Genomic DNA, 17,918 nt, shown 5'->3' with positions numbered 1-17,918 from the left:
AAATAATGATTAGATTATATTTCCGTCTAATCCGACTTAATTCGCGAAACGACTTTGTTAGTGGGAAATTGATGGGAATTTAGTCAAATCATTGTTTTGGTTATAATTACGTTAAGCCGTCTCTCGGCTTAAGTCGTCAATGTGTCTAGGACATTAGCCTGCAGCAGACTGGTCGATAAAATTTAATTGCCCAAAAGTACTGAAATATTCTTATCAAGCTAAGTAAAGAAATTTACCCATTTGAGATTTTTTCTTTGATTTATTTAAAAGGATTCAAAATATTTTTTTACAGTTGTGAGAAAAAAAACTTGAATATTTTAAGGTGAAATATGATCTTTTAGCACAATGTGCCACTCTAATTCTTATAAAAAACGCCACTATTAATACAGTTTCTGAAAATTTTACTCAGATTTTACACAAGAGCGACACATTGCATAGATTAATTTGATTAATTCAAAAACATTTTTTTTAATTAAATTATTAAAAGAATTTGATTTTGTGCTTAACACTTCGTAGAACCCTAACTAAAAGTGTCACGGATGGACCAAGTGGCAGCCGCTGCCACTTATCGGATTTTACACAATATTTTAATATTTTTACATATATTTTAACATTCGGAGCCTCAGTCAGTTCTTTTCTGGTGTCTGAATCAGAAATTTTATCTTCTTGGGTACTGTATCTAAAGATTTCTAACCATTCGATGTTTTCATCTTTATCAGAATCATGGAGTAGGGGAATGTGGTGTGCCTTTTAATACGGCAGCCTTTGAATTTTTAATTTTTCTCTTATTTTTAAAAGCAAAAATTCTACTTTATGAACAATAGTTAATACTATTAACTATTATCTATTAACTTCACTTAACAAAATGGAATTTTAGCTTTGGGAAATAAGAGAAAAATTGAAGCATTCTGATTTTGACGCATTTAAAGGTATGTCACTTTTCCCTATATTTCATCTCAATAATTAGCAAAAATACTTTCAAACTGTTCTTTTAGGGCTTTTAAATATTAATAATCAAGAAAATAACATCTGCAGAATGTCAAACCCTCATATAAAATGCATATGGCAGCAACTGCCACTTGGTCCTTCCGAGTGCAGTTTTTTGTTTTTGCAATATATTTACATTAATATTTAATTTTTATTAAAACTTTTATAACGAAAAAATAGCCAGATAAATTCTGCACACATTCAATTAGGCCTCCAGGCGAAATGATATATTCTTCACTATAAAAAATAACATTGAAAACTAAATTGGCAGCGGCTGCCACTAGGGTCCATCCAAGTGTTAATTATCATATTATTACCATTATCTGGGTTGTGTGCAGCGCCGTATACTATGCAAAAATGTCATTCTTTTACTTTTTTAAATCGTAAAAGCATTTCATATGAAGCAAACAAGGGTTTGTAAAATCAAAAACTACAGAAAATCTTCATTACACACTTTCAAAATAAAACCGGATTCCAAAAGTGCACAAAATTCTCTATTCTGTAATAATCGAAAAATCATCAAAGTGCCACTCAAATTCCCAAAGTGCGATATAATAAAAATGATTTTGACCAGAAGCTATTCGTCAGCTCCAAACAAGACTATTGTCATGACTATTGTAATTTTAGTTACAGTAGTATAAAAAGATGGTATCATTGGATATAGAAACGATAAGGGCAGAATCACATTGACAGTAAAATGCTCACCGTCACCGTCAAAGCCTCACCGTATTTCATTAATTTACTCATTTTAATTGCAGTTCTTACGCAAATTCTCAATTTCCGTGTTATATTATCTCATACTCTGTGGCACTAGGTTAAAATAATATAAGAAAACTGAAGAAATAAAACGAAACTGCGATAAACGGCGAGCAAAAAAAAACAGTACGTAAAGCTGTAGCAAATAAATCCTACAGTTTTTTTTGCTCACCTTTTATCGCATTTTCATTTTATTTATTCAATTTTCTTATACTTTTTTCACCTAGTGCCACCGAGTATAAGAAAAGGTAATACGGTAATTAAGAATTTGCGTAGGGGAAAGTGGTCTGCCTTTGAACGGAAAATGATGTTCAAAATTTGAGATTTTTTTCAGAGTAAACTACAACATGAGTTTTACTTTGCACTACACCAAAAAATTCTCTTGTTCATTAAGCTTCTATGCTTACCCCATTCAGGACTCGCAAGTCCTCAGTTTTTCCTGGTGAGGAACTTGAAAATGTTATGTCGATATATTCAAAGGCAGCCTGCATGGTCTGCCTTTGAATGTGGTTGGGCAGCCTTTGAATCTTAATTTTTCACTGAAAATATTAGGTCTGTAACATTAAACGGCCCATAATTGATTAGCATGAACCCTAATGCACTCAATAAAACCACCACTGTAGTCAAAAGTCATTATACAACAACATTTTTTACATTTTTCTGAAGCACTGTTTTTCACTTGAAAATTTGTAATAAAACGCAATTGAAGTTGACAATTGTCAGTTTGAAACATCCTGGCCGGAGCAAGATAGCATGTTATAAGTATTTGTATGACATTCGTCAGACCAAAGTAGGAGTTCTATTCTGCTCCCGGACAGGAAGTTGTCAGATGTTTCAGTGCATGGAAAGAGAGGATTCAAAGGCACACAACATTAAGATTCAAAGGCTGCCGCAGAGCAATATTTGCAAACTTTTATCACCCACAAAAATTGTCTCATCTGAATCAAAATGTATTTGGAGAAATACCATCCAAGAATAACCTTCTATGATTCACAATAGAAGATTTGTTCGAAAAATTATTTTGATTATGAAAAAAACACATGAATTGTGGAACATCAAAATTACAGTTTAGAGCTCAGTTTAGTTTTTTTTGCCCTAGCACCTAGAAAATAAGAGCTAGGGTCTGCATTTTTTGATGACTTGTGAGGATTATGAATAGCTATCTAATAGTTAATAGAAAAGAATTTATGCTTTAAAGAAAACTGAAAAAATTACGATATTCAAAGGCTGCCGCATTCAAAGGCAGACCACTTTCCCCTAAGAATTTTTTTTTCAATTTTTTTTTCAATTTCAATTTATTCATCTCATTTTCATCTTTTTGCCCCCAGTGAAATGAATTCCAATGAAAATTCGCAAATCAACGAAATACGGTGAGCATTTAACTGTTAATGTGATTCTGCTCTAAATCTACATCCCCAAAAATATTATATTGATTATTCTTGCAAAAGTTATGAGAAAGAAATTTAAAATCAGTCGACACAATTATCGAACTTTTTGCTTACAATTTTACTGTAAATAATTTAAAAATATCGTTAACCTGAAGATATTCACTGCCTAAGCATAATAAAATATTTAGTATCAAAAGTTAAAAGTACACTAATTGTGTTTTAATTAATGAAAATTAATATTAGCTGTCAAATTTTAAACCTTTCTCCTAAAAAGCTGCATTTTAGATTTACAATAATCTTTGGAGTCGACGATTTACATTTACAAAGTGGTAGAATTCTTAAATAAAATCATCACCAATTTTTTTTTTATATTTTTAAGTACTTAGAAATATTGGATGATTGCATAAGTTCGTAGGACTCCCAAATGTAAATTTCAACAGATATTTTCTTTTAGAAATATTATTTGCAAGGATATGGTCTCCATTGATCTTAACACTTGTCCTCGAAAGATGTATGTATAAGCTTATTAATTTCATTTTTTAAGGAAGAGCCTGTTTTTTCTTGAATAAAGCTCGTCCTTTTTGACAGATTGAGCAGAATTCATATTTTTGCAACCAAACTATTGTCCAGAGATTGGAACAAATGATATTTTGAATGGTCAATATCTGAAGAATATTCCAACTTCTAGAGAATTTCCTATTGCAACTCCTGTAATTTTAGCAGCGTCTGTTATTAGTCGCACGATTTAGAGTTGTCATTTTGGAAGATCATACCCTTTCTTTTGACCAAAATCGGATGTTTTTATCAACACTAATCCTACCAAAAGTTTTTGGTCGTTTTTCCTAGCTCACTCGGTCAAATGACAAACCGCGGTGTAGGATACTCAAATAAATTTTCCTTGGAAAAGAGGAAAAGGTTAAAATTTAAACACTGAAAAATATATTACATACATATTTTTAAAAAAATCATAAAGTTTGATAGTGATAATTGGTAAGTTTAGTGTTAAGCAAAGCGCATTGAATCTAACGAATTAGGCAAAGTGCTTATCTTCTCTGATTTTTTCATCGGATGGAAGTAGCTCAAAGTGATTAATTTCCTAGGAATCCCATAAAATTTACAATTTATGCAAATTAGCTTTTGCAAGAAGGTTGGCTGTTTTTTCCAAGACTTTTTCCGCTGCATATTGTTTTATTAGATCGATTTAAGAAAAATTTCTTCATCGCAACATATCAGGAGAGAAATGGCTACATTCCCTGAATTCATGCGGTTTCCTTTATTCCTTTCAGTGAAAAAATGTAGCACTCATGTATTGCGCTTTTAAGCGTATCAAAGCTTTTCTAAATAGCGAAATATGATGAAATTATTATTGTCCAACATCTTAACAATCTCTTCAATTGTTATTCACAAATTTTTTTCCACTAGGATACTCACAATATTGCCATCAATGTTAGAGGCCATTTAAAATGGAGTCGATGTTTCGAAGGATAAATCCATATTTTGGAATTTTCCAAAACACCTTTTAATCATTCTAAGAGCAAGAGCATGATCTAAAAATAAACGCCTAAAATGCTTTTCCGTGGAAGTCCATCACTTGGACCTTTCCAAAATTCGCCTAACATTAAATGCTGCAAATACACCTTTTTGTGCCACATTTTGGAAAAGTTCACCAAAGGACATATCGACCTATTTGAAGAATATTTGGCATTAGAGGGATGTAAGACATTATAATCTTTCTAGTACAAGCAAAAAAGAAAACATGAATGGTGGAGGTAAGCTACGGGATACCCCTTAACGACCTGCGTGAAAAAGTTCCACGAACTTATGCAATCATCCAATATATCGGGTAAGTGTACCAAATTCCGGCCGGCTTGCAATTCCGGCCACGTTTTTTTTGTTCTTCGAATTTCCATTCCATGAATTTTTAGTTTTTGCATAATCTTAGAGATTACACAATGCAGAAAAATAACAAAAAATGTAGGTTCGACAAACGAGATGATGTGAAAAAGGCATTGGAAGATTTCCCGAAGGGCAAAGAACTATGAGAATGAAGATGGCCGAAATAAGGAAACAAAGCTATGTCTACATTTTTATTCATTTTAAAATGTATTAAGAATGATTTAAGAGTAAATAAAGACGATAAACTGTCTACAAGGTTCCAAGCAATACTCCTTATGAAGAAGGAATAAAAAATTCAATTTGTATTACAAATACAGTGGGGCCTCGATAGAGTAAACTAATTATTTCTAGGCCTGTTGACTCCATTGGATTCGGTGACTCTATCGGAGTCCGAAAAAAATTAATTAAAATGTGAAATTTTGATATAAAGGGGTATTCTTTTATGTTTGTACTAGATAATTGATAAATTTAACACGATAGTAGATTTTTTTTTTAAATTAACCCTTAACTCTTTCGCGTCATTAGGGTCATATATGACCCGGGGAAAAACAATTTTTTTTGACTATTTACATTAATGGAAATCTATCGGTTTGTGCACGACGTCATAATAACTAGAAGGATGTAAGATTCTTGGCTAATTTTCTCAAGACTCCAGATATTCAGGAAAAGAAAATAGAGATCAAAAATCACTAATTTCGAACTTTGTGAAATGACTTTTCTTTTTCAAAATTTTTTATAATTATTTATTTTTTTCAGCAGAAAGTTCTTTAGAAACACAAAATAGAATATCCAAAGATTGTATATTGCATATTTTGATATAATAAACTACTCTCAATTTTCCAGAAAAGCGTGTAGAATTTTCCGGGTCATATATGACCCTATTGTCGGCAAGGGTAACAGTGTTTTCGTCCCAAACCTATAGCGAGATGTAGTTGGGACATTGTTTTTCTTTGTGAAATGCAGGTGGGACATCTTGCTCCTGGACATTTCATCTTATATCTGATGAATTATAACATATTTTGCAATATTTTAGAGTATTCTGCAATCGTCACATATTGTGCAATTATATTGTGTGTGAATAAACATGTGGATAAGTTTATTTTTGCCAAATACCACTCAAAATATTGTGACAGTGACTGTTCAAGGGATTACCAGGAAGATTCCTTGAACACCAGGAGTACAGTGTTCATCAAGACAATCCAGTTTGCCATGATTTTGGCCAAATTAGTAACTTCAAGCAAAAAAAAAAACTCTTAAAAAGCCCGTGATATAGATTTTGAAAATGGTATGTACACTTCCCTTGAGGACAATAGGGTCATATATGACCCAGGGTTTTTCCGAGTTTTCACGCCATGGAAAATTTTTTTCCTCTCTGAACTATTATATTTGATCATAAAGCATTAGGAAAAACTCAATTTTACATGAATTTATCTGCTGAATAAAAGTTTGACACGAAAGAGTTAAATTCTACACCCTCTGGTCCAAAAAAGTCGTATGTTTGGGTAAAAGTTGGAGATTAAGGAGTGATCGGACTGATTTTACGGAATGTTTTTATTATTAGTAAGTATCTTAAATGAAAATTACTATCCATGTGATAATATTGAGATCCATCCACGATGTTAAGATAAGGAAATGGTATCTTAAACATTTCTTTTTTCACTTTTTTTTTAAGAACAGCTTCGGTAGATATTTAATTGTTGAAAATTGTGATGCAATTAACGTTATTAATTAGACTTTATTTGTTATTTTAAACTTTTATTGTATGAAAGAAGAGATTAATAGTTGTTCTTTTCGTTATGTCATAAACTATGGCTCTAAACTTCACAAAAAGAGCTATAAAACCAATGTTTCTCATTTTCTCCTTGTTCTGAAAAATGGGCGTTAAAATGGTTAGAGATATCTACACTATATACTTGGAGTCTTCAGATGACCTCTTAATAAGTCAACTTGGGAATTATTATTATGATCCTCATTTCCTCCCTACCCCTCCCTTCAACGCTAAAATCGTTTTTTTTTTGTGATTACAGTAAAACACGTCATACGTGATCATAGGGCTTAATCAAAAAATCTTAAGACAAGAAAGAAAAGATAAGAGAACTTTTAATCGGTTAAAACGTTTAAAATCACGAAAAGAAAATTATTTTGTCGGAAATTGAGTACAAGGTTAATATACGAATTTTATCATAATATGTATTGTTTTCTTGTGTTCAAAGGGTTAAAAACGTTACATTGATACACCAAAATACTGATTTTAATTTCGAAAAAGTCATGCACACTGCTCTTCGTTATCCGGCACTTCGTTATCCGGATGACAGCTGCCAAACACTGGCGGTTATGTATTTAAAATTATTTTTTACTAAACATGAAGTTTCTCCCGTGTGAATTAAAGTATTATTAGCATTTTATCGAAGTTTTTAATACATAATTGTGATAAAAAATGAAACATAAGCACACAACGAAGAAAATTCTCTTGTTCTTTGACAGACAGAAAATAGATTCACACAGCACAAAATATAAAAACCGTTGATCATTCAAAAAACCTAAATGTCATTTTGTCCCCCAGTCAGCCGGATAACGAAGAGCCGTGTGTACAATATTATAAGTTCAATAATAATGAGAAAGTTGACTCTATCGGATTCAATTTGGGTCCAAGTTGACTCTATCGGAGTCCGTAGAGTGAAAAAACAGCTGTTGACTCTATTGGAGATTGACTCTATCGGGGGTTGACTCTATCGAGGTCCCACTGTATTACATTTCAAACTTGAGACTTTGGCGCTTGCATGCAACTATGTCGAAATGTATGTGGCACGTTTATCCTTTATTATCGTAAGTTCTTTGTTTAGAATTGCCCCATTTTTGTCTGGAACTGCCCCGAAGGTGGGGAACTTTCATAAATATTCTGCTATTTTATATGGAGTCGTTTTCTTCGTTTACTTCATTGTATGCTTAAAAAAATTCAGACCTGTTTATTTTAATTAATTAATTAATAATAGTTCTGTTCATCATCATTCTGTAAAACGATTATAAAATTCAATTTGCAAGTCATATACTTGAGATGCTTGACATTCTTTATCTGTCTCTTTATTTTTTTTAGCAAGAAAAGTCACCAAGAAAAAGGCTATATTTGTTGAGAAATCAATTAATTTGATTTCAACCATGAAAACTTAATAAATTATTTCTTTGGCAATTTTTAAAACTTGCGTTCCTTGCGGTACGCTTTATTGGTAATCACTTTGTACACTTTATTTGTTGCTTTTTTTGGTTTTCTTGGCTTATGATTCATTATTTCGTGTTCATAATTTTGCTCAAAATAATCTATTTCTAATTTTAAATTGGACGATGTACTCACCACTGCAATTTCTTCTCACTTGATGCAGTAGCTGCACTTGCGATTTTGACACTGATTAACCCTTTCTGAAGCTTATCAGTAGCTAAAGATTTGAAGATCGGTGGCCAAATGATAGAAAGTGAAAAATACTGAAACTTGAGTGTTTTTTTTCCAAACAGCAAAATCACCAATTGCTCCTAAGATTTTTAAGTAAAAAAAAATCCCAGGTCACAGAGTCACTGTATTGATCATATTATGTTTTTATCACTGGACATCGGGTAGACTATCTGCATTTTTATCACACTCATCGCACATTAAGGTATATTCTGCACCATTGATTTTTAATAGAATTGTCCACGACGTTACGTAAAGCATTTTCTTGAGGCAAATTCTAATGTCTTTAGGGAGATTTCACGTTTTAGTACCTATTTACATTGATCTTATTGTCTTTTCTGCCATTCCCGGCAAATTGATAAGCGAGAGATTGTGGGTTCAGGTGAGATTATGAAGGTATCTTGTTGCCAGTTGCTCTCTTGAAAAATTCTTATGCGTGCTCACACTGAGATAATTGTACAACTGAATGCTTTTTGAGAAGTCATTGCATCATTTGGGGCTATATGAGGTGTCTTGTGACGATTTATCAGTAGTCACAGAGATGACGATTGGGGAAGGTCGCGATACTCGCGATAGAAGATAAAATTAGAATTTGGCGGGAATTCTTCTGAGTCACAAATTTAAAAAGGCGCCAAAAAGGAGATTAAAAAGCCCGCCAAAATCAGCAAAGAATTTATTACATTGGATTTTTTTACTACGCCTCAGACATTTTCTTTTTTCTTCAACGCTGCAATTCTTTCAATGGTTTTTGGAAATAACACTACTATTTGTTCACTCAACTTTTAAAAAGTCTTTTCTTTCGTCTGAAAATTCTAAAACATTCCCGATTTTTTATTAAATTTCCTAAGAAAATTAATTACTTTATCGATACACTGAGAACACATTGAGAACTGTTCCCATTTCATCTGGCAATACTGTTATACCGTCAAGCAACATTGACAACATATATGACAGTTCATCGTGTGTTTTGACTGTGAAAAAAGTGTGTGGTAATTGCAAGAGAAAAATTATCAATTTCACAAAAATATCTCAACATTTCCACGGAATAAAAGTGCAAAAAAGTTTCCTGAAACATCCCTCAATCGGATTAAAGTGAAGTTATCCAGAAACAATTGTGGTTTAGTTGATTTTTCAGTGATTTTCTCAGCTGCATCAGTTTTCCTTGAGTGCGTTACGTAAAGAACATTCCAATGGGGTAGCGTCACTCTTAAAACTTTCTCATCGCTAAATAACAATCGAATTTAGTTCAATTGTGCAAATTTTTCACTGTCCTGCAAACCCATGAAACTTGAGGAAGATGCTGAGGGATCTTATAGCGTGGGTGTTGAACAATTACCTGGGGAAATACGTAGGAAATCTCAACACAGCTCAGCTGACAATTGCTCTACTTTCAGGTGAGAAAAAAGACCAAAATTATTAATGAAATTTACGCAAAATCCTTCCTCTTATCCCTGCTGTGTCCAATGTCCATCATAAAGTCCAAATTTTCTACCAAAAGAATGATTACATAAGTGCAAATTGATATTTCCCGGAAAGGTGCTATAAAGAAATGACAACAAAAGCAATTTAAATTAGCATAATGCTGGATATACCGTCACACACAGAGAAATATTTGTGTCGTTGCAAAAATTAATTATCTATCAGAATGCTGAACAATTAAATTTCTTATCTGTGATTGCTGATTCTGATCGATGCGCTGTTGTTCCTTCACTTGCCGGAATTCTCCAATTAACCCTCAAATGGGTTTTTGCAATTTAACAAAAGGTTCATTATTATTAAATTGGTGGAATGACGATGTTGAAAAATCTTTTTATTAAATTATAAGTTATGAAAGTTTGTTATTAAACTTATCGTCATTCATATTTTTATGAGTAATAAGATGTACTCGCTATAAAATGTTTAATATCTCTATATTTTAATTATTACACTTTTTTGTTTTAAAAATCTTAATAACTTCAGAGTCATTTATAAGGAGTTATTTACTTCAAAGTATTCATAAGAAAAGATGCAAAAAAGAATGACATAACTTCAAAAAAAAAAAAATTCCCAAGGACCTAGTAGGCTCCGCCCAAAAGTGACTCTAAGTCACGCCCTCTTCTGTTATGGCCTCTACACATTGGGAGCAATTTTTGTCAAAAATTGCTCTTTTGAAGGAAATTCCCTGCAGCGTTGTAGGGGGAAACGTCAAATTTCTGTCAAAAACGAAATTTTTGACGAAAATTGCTTCCAATGTGTAGACGCCTTTACAGTGAAATAAGTTTAAAATGTTTAAATTTTCTAAGAGGAAAAATAGGGGAAGTGCTTATAATTTTGGACAGTCTGCATATAAGCATCGATATCCTAAGTTTGAAGTGCCATATTTTCAATACTAATTGACTTTGTTTGTTACTCTCTTTTCAGAAGGATTGTTTAGAAACTTGGCAAGCTATTTATCATCTCATTTTTACTAAAATTAGTTTTAATACGTTTAAAAATGAATTGATATGTAGAGGTGAATTTGACTCTTATTTTGGACAACTTGGTTATTAATTTTTACAACTTGTCTGTAAATTTGGACAGATAATCCGCCTCAACAGGATGCCCATTGTTCTTCATTTTATGAACCAATCTTACCAAGTCCTCTTCCTGTTCATGTAAGGGAAACGTGGAATGTCACAAGAAGCCCAGAAACTTTCCATATCATTCATTAAAGTGAGTTGACTTCGGTACTCCAAGTACGTGCGGATTCGCTCATTCCCTGCCCTTTCCGGGAGCCTTTCAAGGCATTTCTCACTGCATCTCTTTCGTAGAGATGATGCTCCTTCATTTCTCTAGGCATTTGTCCAACCTAGTCATCACAAAAGCTAAAACTTCACGAAATTTCGTGAGAAAAACACCTGTCCAAAATAAGAATCATCACCTCACTGGTGAATGTCTTAAAAAATTTCCCATTTTTCACACGAAAAATATAATTCACAAGGCAAATCTCACTTCAGGTCAAATGTACAAATCATCAGTAACGTGAATCAACACAATATTCAATGAATATTCAATAATATCACTCAAAAACAGCGAACAAACTTTGTTAGTACTTCACCAAAACTAAATAAGACTGAAGTAAGCCACGAAGTTCTGTCATATTTCTCGTAAGCAATTGCTCACACTGAATTTTCAACAAAGCAATTTCAACTCAAATCATATTCAAATTTTAACGTATTTAGTGTTAAAATATTCCAAAAAGAACAAATATTTAGATAGAATTCATTATTCATCAAATATTGGAATAAAAATCCATCATTTTAATCAATTTATTTTTAGTGTCCAATGTTATCCTCAAAGTGTCCAAAATAAGAAACTGGACAAAATTAGAAGCATTTCCCCTAAATGTCTATAAAAAAACCTCCGAAAACTGAACTCTTGAACTTTATGAGAGCTTTTAAGGGTTAAAAGCGTTAAAAGGGTCTTGCTTAATAATAAATAGACCACGCCTCAGTAAGACCTAGTGCCAAGTGTACAACTAAATTGCATTAGGCAATAATCTAGTTCTAGATCATTTTTGTTTGTTTTTAAATCTTTTGTGCTTAATGATAAATGAAGATGCTTATCATTTTGATTTTGAAGTGCTTTTGCGTCCATAATCTAGGCAAAACTGTTTTGTGATCTTTTAGGAGCTTTAATGAACACTGAGAAAAAAAAGAGGTTGCAATTAACTTTTTTTCCTCATAACTTTAACAATTTTTAGGTGTAAAAATATATCAACATTTTTTAATGTTAATTTTACACCTTTTCGAAGGGTAAAATTAACATGAAAAAGGGTAACTTTAACCCTTAATACACCTAAAAAGCATAATGTTTACACCGATTTCGGATCAATACTGCAGGGTAAAATTAACATTTCCGGAATATTATTTTAACTTTTTCGGATTTCTCTCAGTGAAGATATCTCCGATTCTACAGACGAATTTGATCGTTGACAAAGAAAAAGTCGAAGGCATTGAAAAGGCAGACAATTCTCTAGAAATTTAGAACTAATTGAAGATTTTAAATTTCCCGTCTTATAGTAATAAATGCTCTGCTAAGGCAAACCTACCTATTCTAGACGCGATGTCTCCTTTCTAGATCAGTGACTCTGGTGACGTACAGACGACTGTATTATGTGCTGGACACACTTACGACTAAAGTCCAGAGACGACTCATTACACATCAGTTCCTGACACATTACACACAGGTTTAACATTTTCTGGCACTCACAAAAAATAATTTTCGCGGGTTTTTATGCAGATATTTCTAATGGAAATTAAACTACTTGTAAATTTACTTGACAATTCACGTATAACAAGAATTATTCACTAGAATCGCGGGAATCGGCTTAAGTCGCGAGTTGGCTTCCACCTCGCCACTAATTGTAATTCATTTTCAGAGGAGTATTAATGCATTTCAGTAAAAATATCTGCATAAAAACCCACGAAAGTTATGTTTTGTGGATACCAGAAAATGCTAAGCCTCGTTTGTAGTGTGTCAGGAACTGACTTGGCTATGTACGAGCTTAGTCGTCTCTGGACTTTAATCGTAAGTGTGTCTAGTGCATTAGTTTAGGTTTAGTCAATCATATAATTATGATTTCCGAGCGGAGAAATCAAAGTGATGAGAAATAAAGAAGACGTGTTGCTTCTTTCGATGTCCACTTTATTCTTCTTTCTTTCTATTGATACATGATATTTATATGATTGCTCTCCCTTCGATCTTCTTTGTCTTCGATCTTCTTTGTCCTTTATTAGATCAGGGCTATTTTTAGAATTTTATGATCTTATGCTACTTCTTGGAATTTCGCAAGATATACATTTTTGGTCATTCTGATTTTTTGTCAAAGAGTGATTCATATAAGTCGACACTTTATAAGATAAACATCCACAGACAAGTTAATATAAACATTTCCAAATTATGATTTACGATCGTGAGATCGGCGAGATCTAACTATATGATCTCACCAGTGAGAGACGAACTTGAGTTCGTCAGGGGTCGTACAAATGATAGGATATAGTACGTAGAGCTCACAACAGTTTTGAGCCCACACAAATCGATTGCATAAGCAGGTCACCTCCTCTGGGTATCTTATAAGGCTACAACTTGCTTGCCCCTTATATAATGAAGTTTATAAAACATAAACATACATACGTAAAAATTACATGTTTGAATTACACGCTGAAAATTTTTACACAAAATTTGCCACTTTAATAGTGGTAAAAATCAAAATTTACAATTTTTCTAGTGGTATTTTGGAAATTACACGTTATTTTTTTACAAGATTTTTTATTGTGTAGGCAATAAAAACCGTGATTATAATATCCCCCAAGTTGATAAGTAATTGCAGGGGAAATTCCAAGTTCATTTTGTGAGAAAAAGAAAAAAAAATGAAAGAGAAAATCTGCTAAATGGTTTCAAGCGCCATCTACCGACAGTGTTTAGTTCTGCCATTATCTGCTGCGAGCGCTAAACAGTGCCATTTTCATGTATTTGCTTAGCACTTTTTGTTCGAGAGCTGCTGACTGGCCAGCAGACCGATTCAGCAAAAAAAATGCTGAAAATGCTATTTTTTCTGCTAACTGTGCTCACTGGGATATGAATATTGTGTGAAAACAATGCTTTTTTTTTAATTATTCAGAACTGATAAAAATCCTATTCTTGTCGATGATTAAAAACTATAAGGATGTCCAAATGTAAGACATTTTTTGTAGGGCCTCAATTAATTCCTGAGCTTAGATATTTTTGATTAAAAAATGATGAAATTCGCATGCAGCATAATGCTGCGGTCCGGAAAGAGTTACACGGCAAAATCGGAGAGATAGCGTAGTTTGATCGAAAAATGATGTATGGACGAAATGTAGACATAAATGTCCTCTACAATTATGTCGAAGTAATCATCAAAATCGGTTCAGCGACAGTCTATATAATTGAGGTTATGTGGTATTGAAATTGGTTTTTCGACTGTGGCGCCCCTGGTGTTGGTCTTACGAAGTTCAAATGTTCTAGAAAGTTGTAGCATTTTATAAGATCTTTCGTTTCAGCCCTGACTCATCAAAATCGGTCTAACAGAACCGAGGATATGATTTTTTGAATTTCATGAATTTGACCCCTTATATCTCAGTTTCTATTATAACCACAGCGCACTTACGCCCCATTTTGAAAACGACCTAGACTGGACTACAACACTCTAAGATTTGATTAACTTACACAAAATGGTGTTTTTGAGAAAAATGAGTTTGAATTTTAATGAATTTTGACGCTATCGCAGCGCCACCTGTGGTGACTTTTTGAACTTCCATCTGAAAGTACCCATCGAGACGAAACCAAAAACCCAAAATTTAGCTCAAAATGTTAATTAGAACTGGAGATAGAGGTCGATCAATTTTCGAACTTTGACCCCTTATAGCTCGGGTCAGGTGTTATCGATCGACTTAAGTATTTTTTTGTTTGATAGGTATAATCAGCGGCTACGACATACTAAAATTTCAGCCCGATGCACAAAGGAATTTTTGAGTTATTTAACTTAGAAAATTGAAAAATCTTCTTTTTAAAAATAGCGCCCCTAGCGGTGGTTTTATGAACTTGCGATGTTAATAGAAAAGTGGCATTTCATGAGAGCCTTTCAACCTTCAGGGGACCTTAAGTTTGGTATTGCTCGAAGGGTTCAAGACCCAGCTATAACATACTAAAATTTGAGCCCAATCGATGCCATAGGGACGGAGCTATTGAGAAAGCTAAAAAAGGGGGTATTCAAAATGGGGATTGGAGGTCAATGCACCGTGTTGCAATTTTCATACGATATATTATAATCTTTGCCGAAAATCGCAAGCCGATATCTCTCTTAGTTCGGGAGCTATTAAGCTCCAAAGAGCAGCCGGCCGGGAACGTTTTTTAGCCATCCATATATTCGTGATCAGGAAGTGGCGAAACACATTTTGGCCAAATTTGAGCGCGATCGGAGGACATGAAATTTTGTTAGGATTATAGTAGGTGAGATTGTTTAAGAATCTCACCTTAATAATGAGAAAAAATTAGGATCAAATAAATACTAAATTTACAATTGATAAATTACAATATTGTTTCTCTGTCAAAACATTTGAACGAGTTCAAGTTAATAATATTTTTTCTACTTAATTTTATTAAATGTGGTAAATGTTTTTCAAGAAACAAAAATCATTATTTTTTCAGGCGAAGTTGAGCTTGAAAATCTTCCTTTGCGGCGCGATGCCTTGAGGAATTTAGGGCTTCCCCTGCAGGCCCTGAGTGGCTCAGTGGGCAAGATCAAGTTGCAGGTGCCCGTGCGTCAGTTCTGGACGGCACCCTGGCGCATCTACATTGAGAAAGTCAATGTGGTAGTGGGTCCTGTGAATCTCGAGGAATGGGACGCTGAAGCTGAAGAACAAGCTGATGTGGACTTTAAAGTGGCCAGGTTAGATCGGTTGGAGGCAAAGTGGAGGGCAGCCAGAGAGGCATCGATTGAAGGTAGTGGTTACTATGCTTCATCCTATTCGGGTTGGATGAATTTTGGGACGTCACTGGTGACGAATATTGTGGAGAATCTTCAGCTGAAGATCAGTGATGTTCATATTCGCTATGAGGATTCGATCACTGTGCCAAATCACAGATTTGCATGCGGCATCACAGTTGAGTGGCTTTCTGCTCAGAGTTGTGACTCCAACTGGCAGCCTGGATTTACCAGTAGTCAGAACACAGCCTCATTCAAACTCCTGGAACTTCAGGCATTGTCTCTCTACTGGGACAAATTGGACAGTCACGAGACTTTTGGGGAGGTGCCTTCCAGCGATTTGGCGGTGAGTTTCTAATATTATTACTTTTTTTTTATTTTAATGGTTTTCATTATTATATAATTAGCATCTAACATATTTGAAGTTTAATGAAAAAAACTTATTTTTTAGGTCATTTTATTTTTTCAATACTTATTTGTTTTAGTAAAAATTGTTAATTGTTAACAGAAATTCTTCGAATGCAAAATAGTGGAATCTCTAATTCAATTACACGTTTATTTCTGCAATTTTATTTTATTTTTTTAGGTGTGATTCTTACATAATCATACCTATTGTAATTGGCAATTTCATAGACTTGTTCTGATCGGCCTCAAATTTTCAGGGTAGATGTTTGGAGCATCTCTGAGACGAATATGAGAGGTGTTTGTTTCCCAAATTTTTGTGTTCCAAGATAGGGTGAATGGTGGAAAGAGAGACACTTAAGAAAAAGTTCAATTTCAAATGCATTTTTAAGCCGAATAAATAAATATTTTTTTCATTTTCTTTGCATCATGAGATTCCTTGTGAAATATTCTAACAGAATCTTAACAGTTTTTAATAGATATTTCAACCAATTAATTGAAATATTCCATCAAATTAAAAAACAACACATTTTGAAAAGATGGACAAAATTTTGGAAAGTTGGACAAAAATTTTTGGAAAGTTGGACATAGTGATATTAATGACGAAATATTATGCGAAATATGTAGAAAATCAAATGTTGAGGGTTTTTTGCGTATACTTGCACATTGGATGGTTATGCTAATTCCTCCTTTATGTCCGGGTAACAGTTGAGGAACGCTAATTACCAAGAACTTCCTAGACGTCCAATCAAAAAGAGGTTCTGTAAATTTAATATAGACGCCTCGCGCTGTCCAGCAGTTAAGCTTTAAAGCGGATGCAACTTCTTAGCAAATTTGGATACCTCATCCAGCCAGGTCCTTTTCCACTTGCTTTGAGAGTTCTGTAGAGGCTACCCTTTGTCTTTCTCCAGGTGTTTTTGCGATATTTACTACCCAATCTATCAGAAAAAGTGGTCTTCGGAATCTGGAAATCCTTGCAGCCTTTTCTAGGAGATTTTTTCCTTATCAGCTGCTAACTGCTGTTGCAACTATTTCTCCGGATACTTAAGGATCTTTGTCGTCCTTATTAACATGATTTCACTGCACAAAACCACCAAATTCATTAACGAAATCAACTTGTCCAAGATTTCATAAAACTTGTTTTGAAAGCAACACGAAATTAAATCACTTTTCTATCCTTTTTAAATGTAATATTTCACAAATATTTTTGATTCACCTTTTAAATGGATGTATGTCCTTCGATTTTCACTACGGACTTAATAATATTTCACAAATTATGCGGAAAAATCAAACAAAACACTAGTTTTGTTTTGTTGCTAGTTCCTAGCAACTTCCATAAGAAACAGAGAAAATGACAACTACTGTATCAAGGTTATGAATATCACGCATGCAATACATTTTTTTAATTTTTCTTGCAAGCCACTCTTTGATTGTTTAATAACGACTTTTGCATTTTTAACTTCTTAAATAATCACAAAATTAGGTTTAATAATCTTTTTATCGAAAATTGAAATATTTAATTGATTTATTATCAAGTTTTTAAGGAGGTGTCTCACATTCAACACTACTTTGTCCAACT

The 17,918-nt window shown here is 33.4% G+C and overlaps 2 protein-coding genes across 2 annotated transcripts in view; one reads left to right on the top strand and one right to left on the bottom strand.

Moving 5' to 3' along the window:
• LOC129804128 (solute carrier family 25 member 35-like) overlaps positions 1-8,931 on the bottom strand; it is a 20,082-nt gene extending 11,151 nt beyond the window's left edge. The window contains exon 1 of the mRNA XM_055851209.1: positions 8,377-8,931. The gene's annotated coding sequence lies outside the window, so the exon portion shown is untranslated. The remainder of the gene's footprint in view (positions 1-8,376) is intronic.
• A 487-nt stretch (positions 8,932-9,418) lies between these two features.
• Positions 9,419-17,918, top strand: part of LOC129804081 (intermembrane lipid transfer protein Vps13D) — a 69,234-nt gene continuing 60,734 nt past the window's right edge. The window contains exons 1-2 of the mRNA XM_055851111.1: positions 9,419-9,863; positions 15,661-16,283. Coding sequence (XP_055707086.1) covers positions 9,767-9,863; positions 15,661-16,283 — 720 coding nt within the window. The 5' untranslated portion in view covers positions 9,419-9,766. The remainder of the gene's footprint in view (positions 9,864-15,660; positions 16,284-17,918) is intronic.

This window comes from Phlebotomus papatasi, chromosome 2 (genome assembly GCF_024763615.1).
Source record: "Phlebotomus papatasi isolate M1 chromosome 2, Ppap_2.1, whole genome shotgun sequence".
NCBI lineage: Eukaryota > Metazoa > Arthropoda > Insecta > Diptera > Psychodidae > Phlebotomus > Phlebotomus papatasi.
This window is presented reverse-complemented; position numbering and strand designations above follow the sequence as displayed.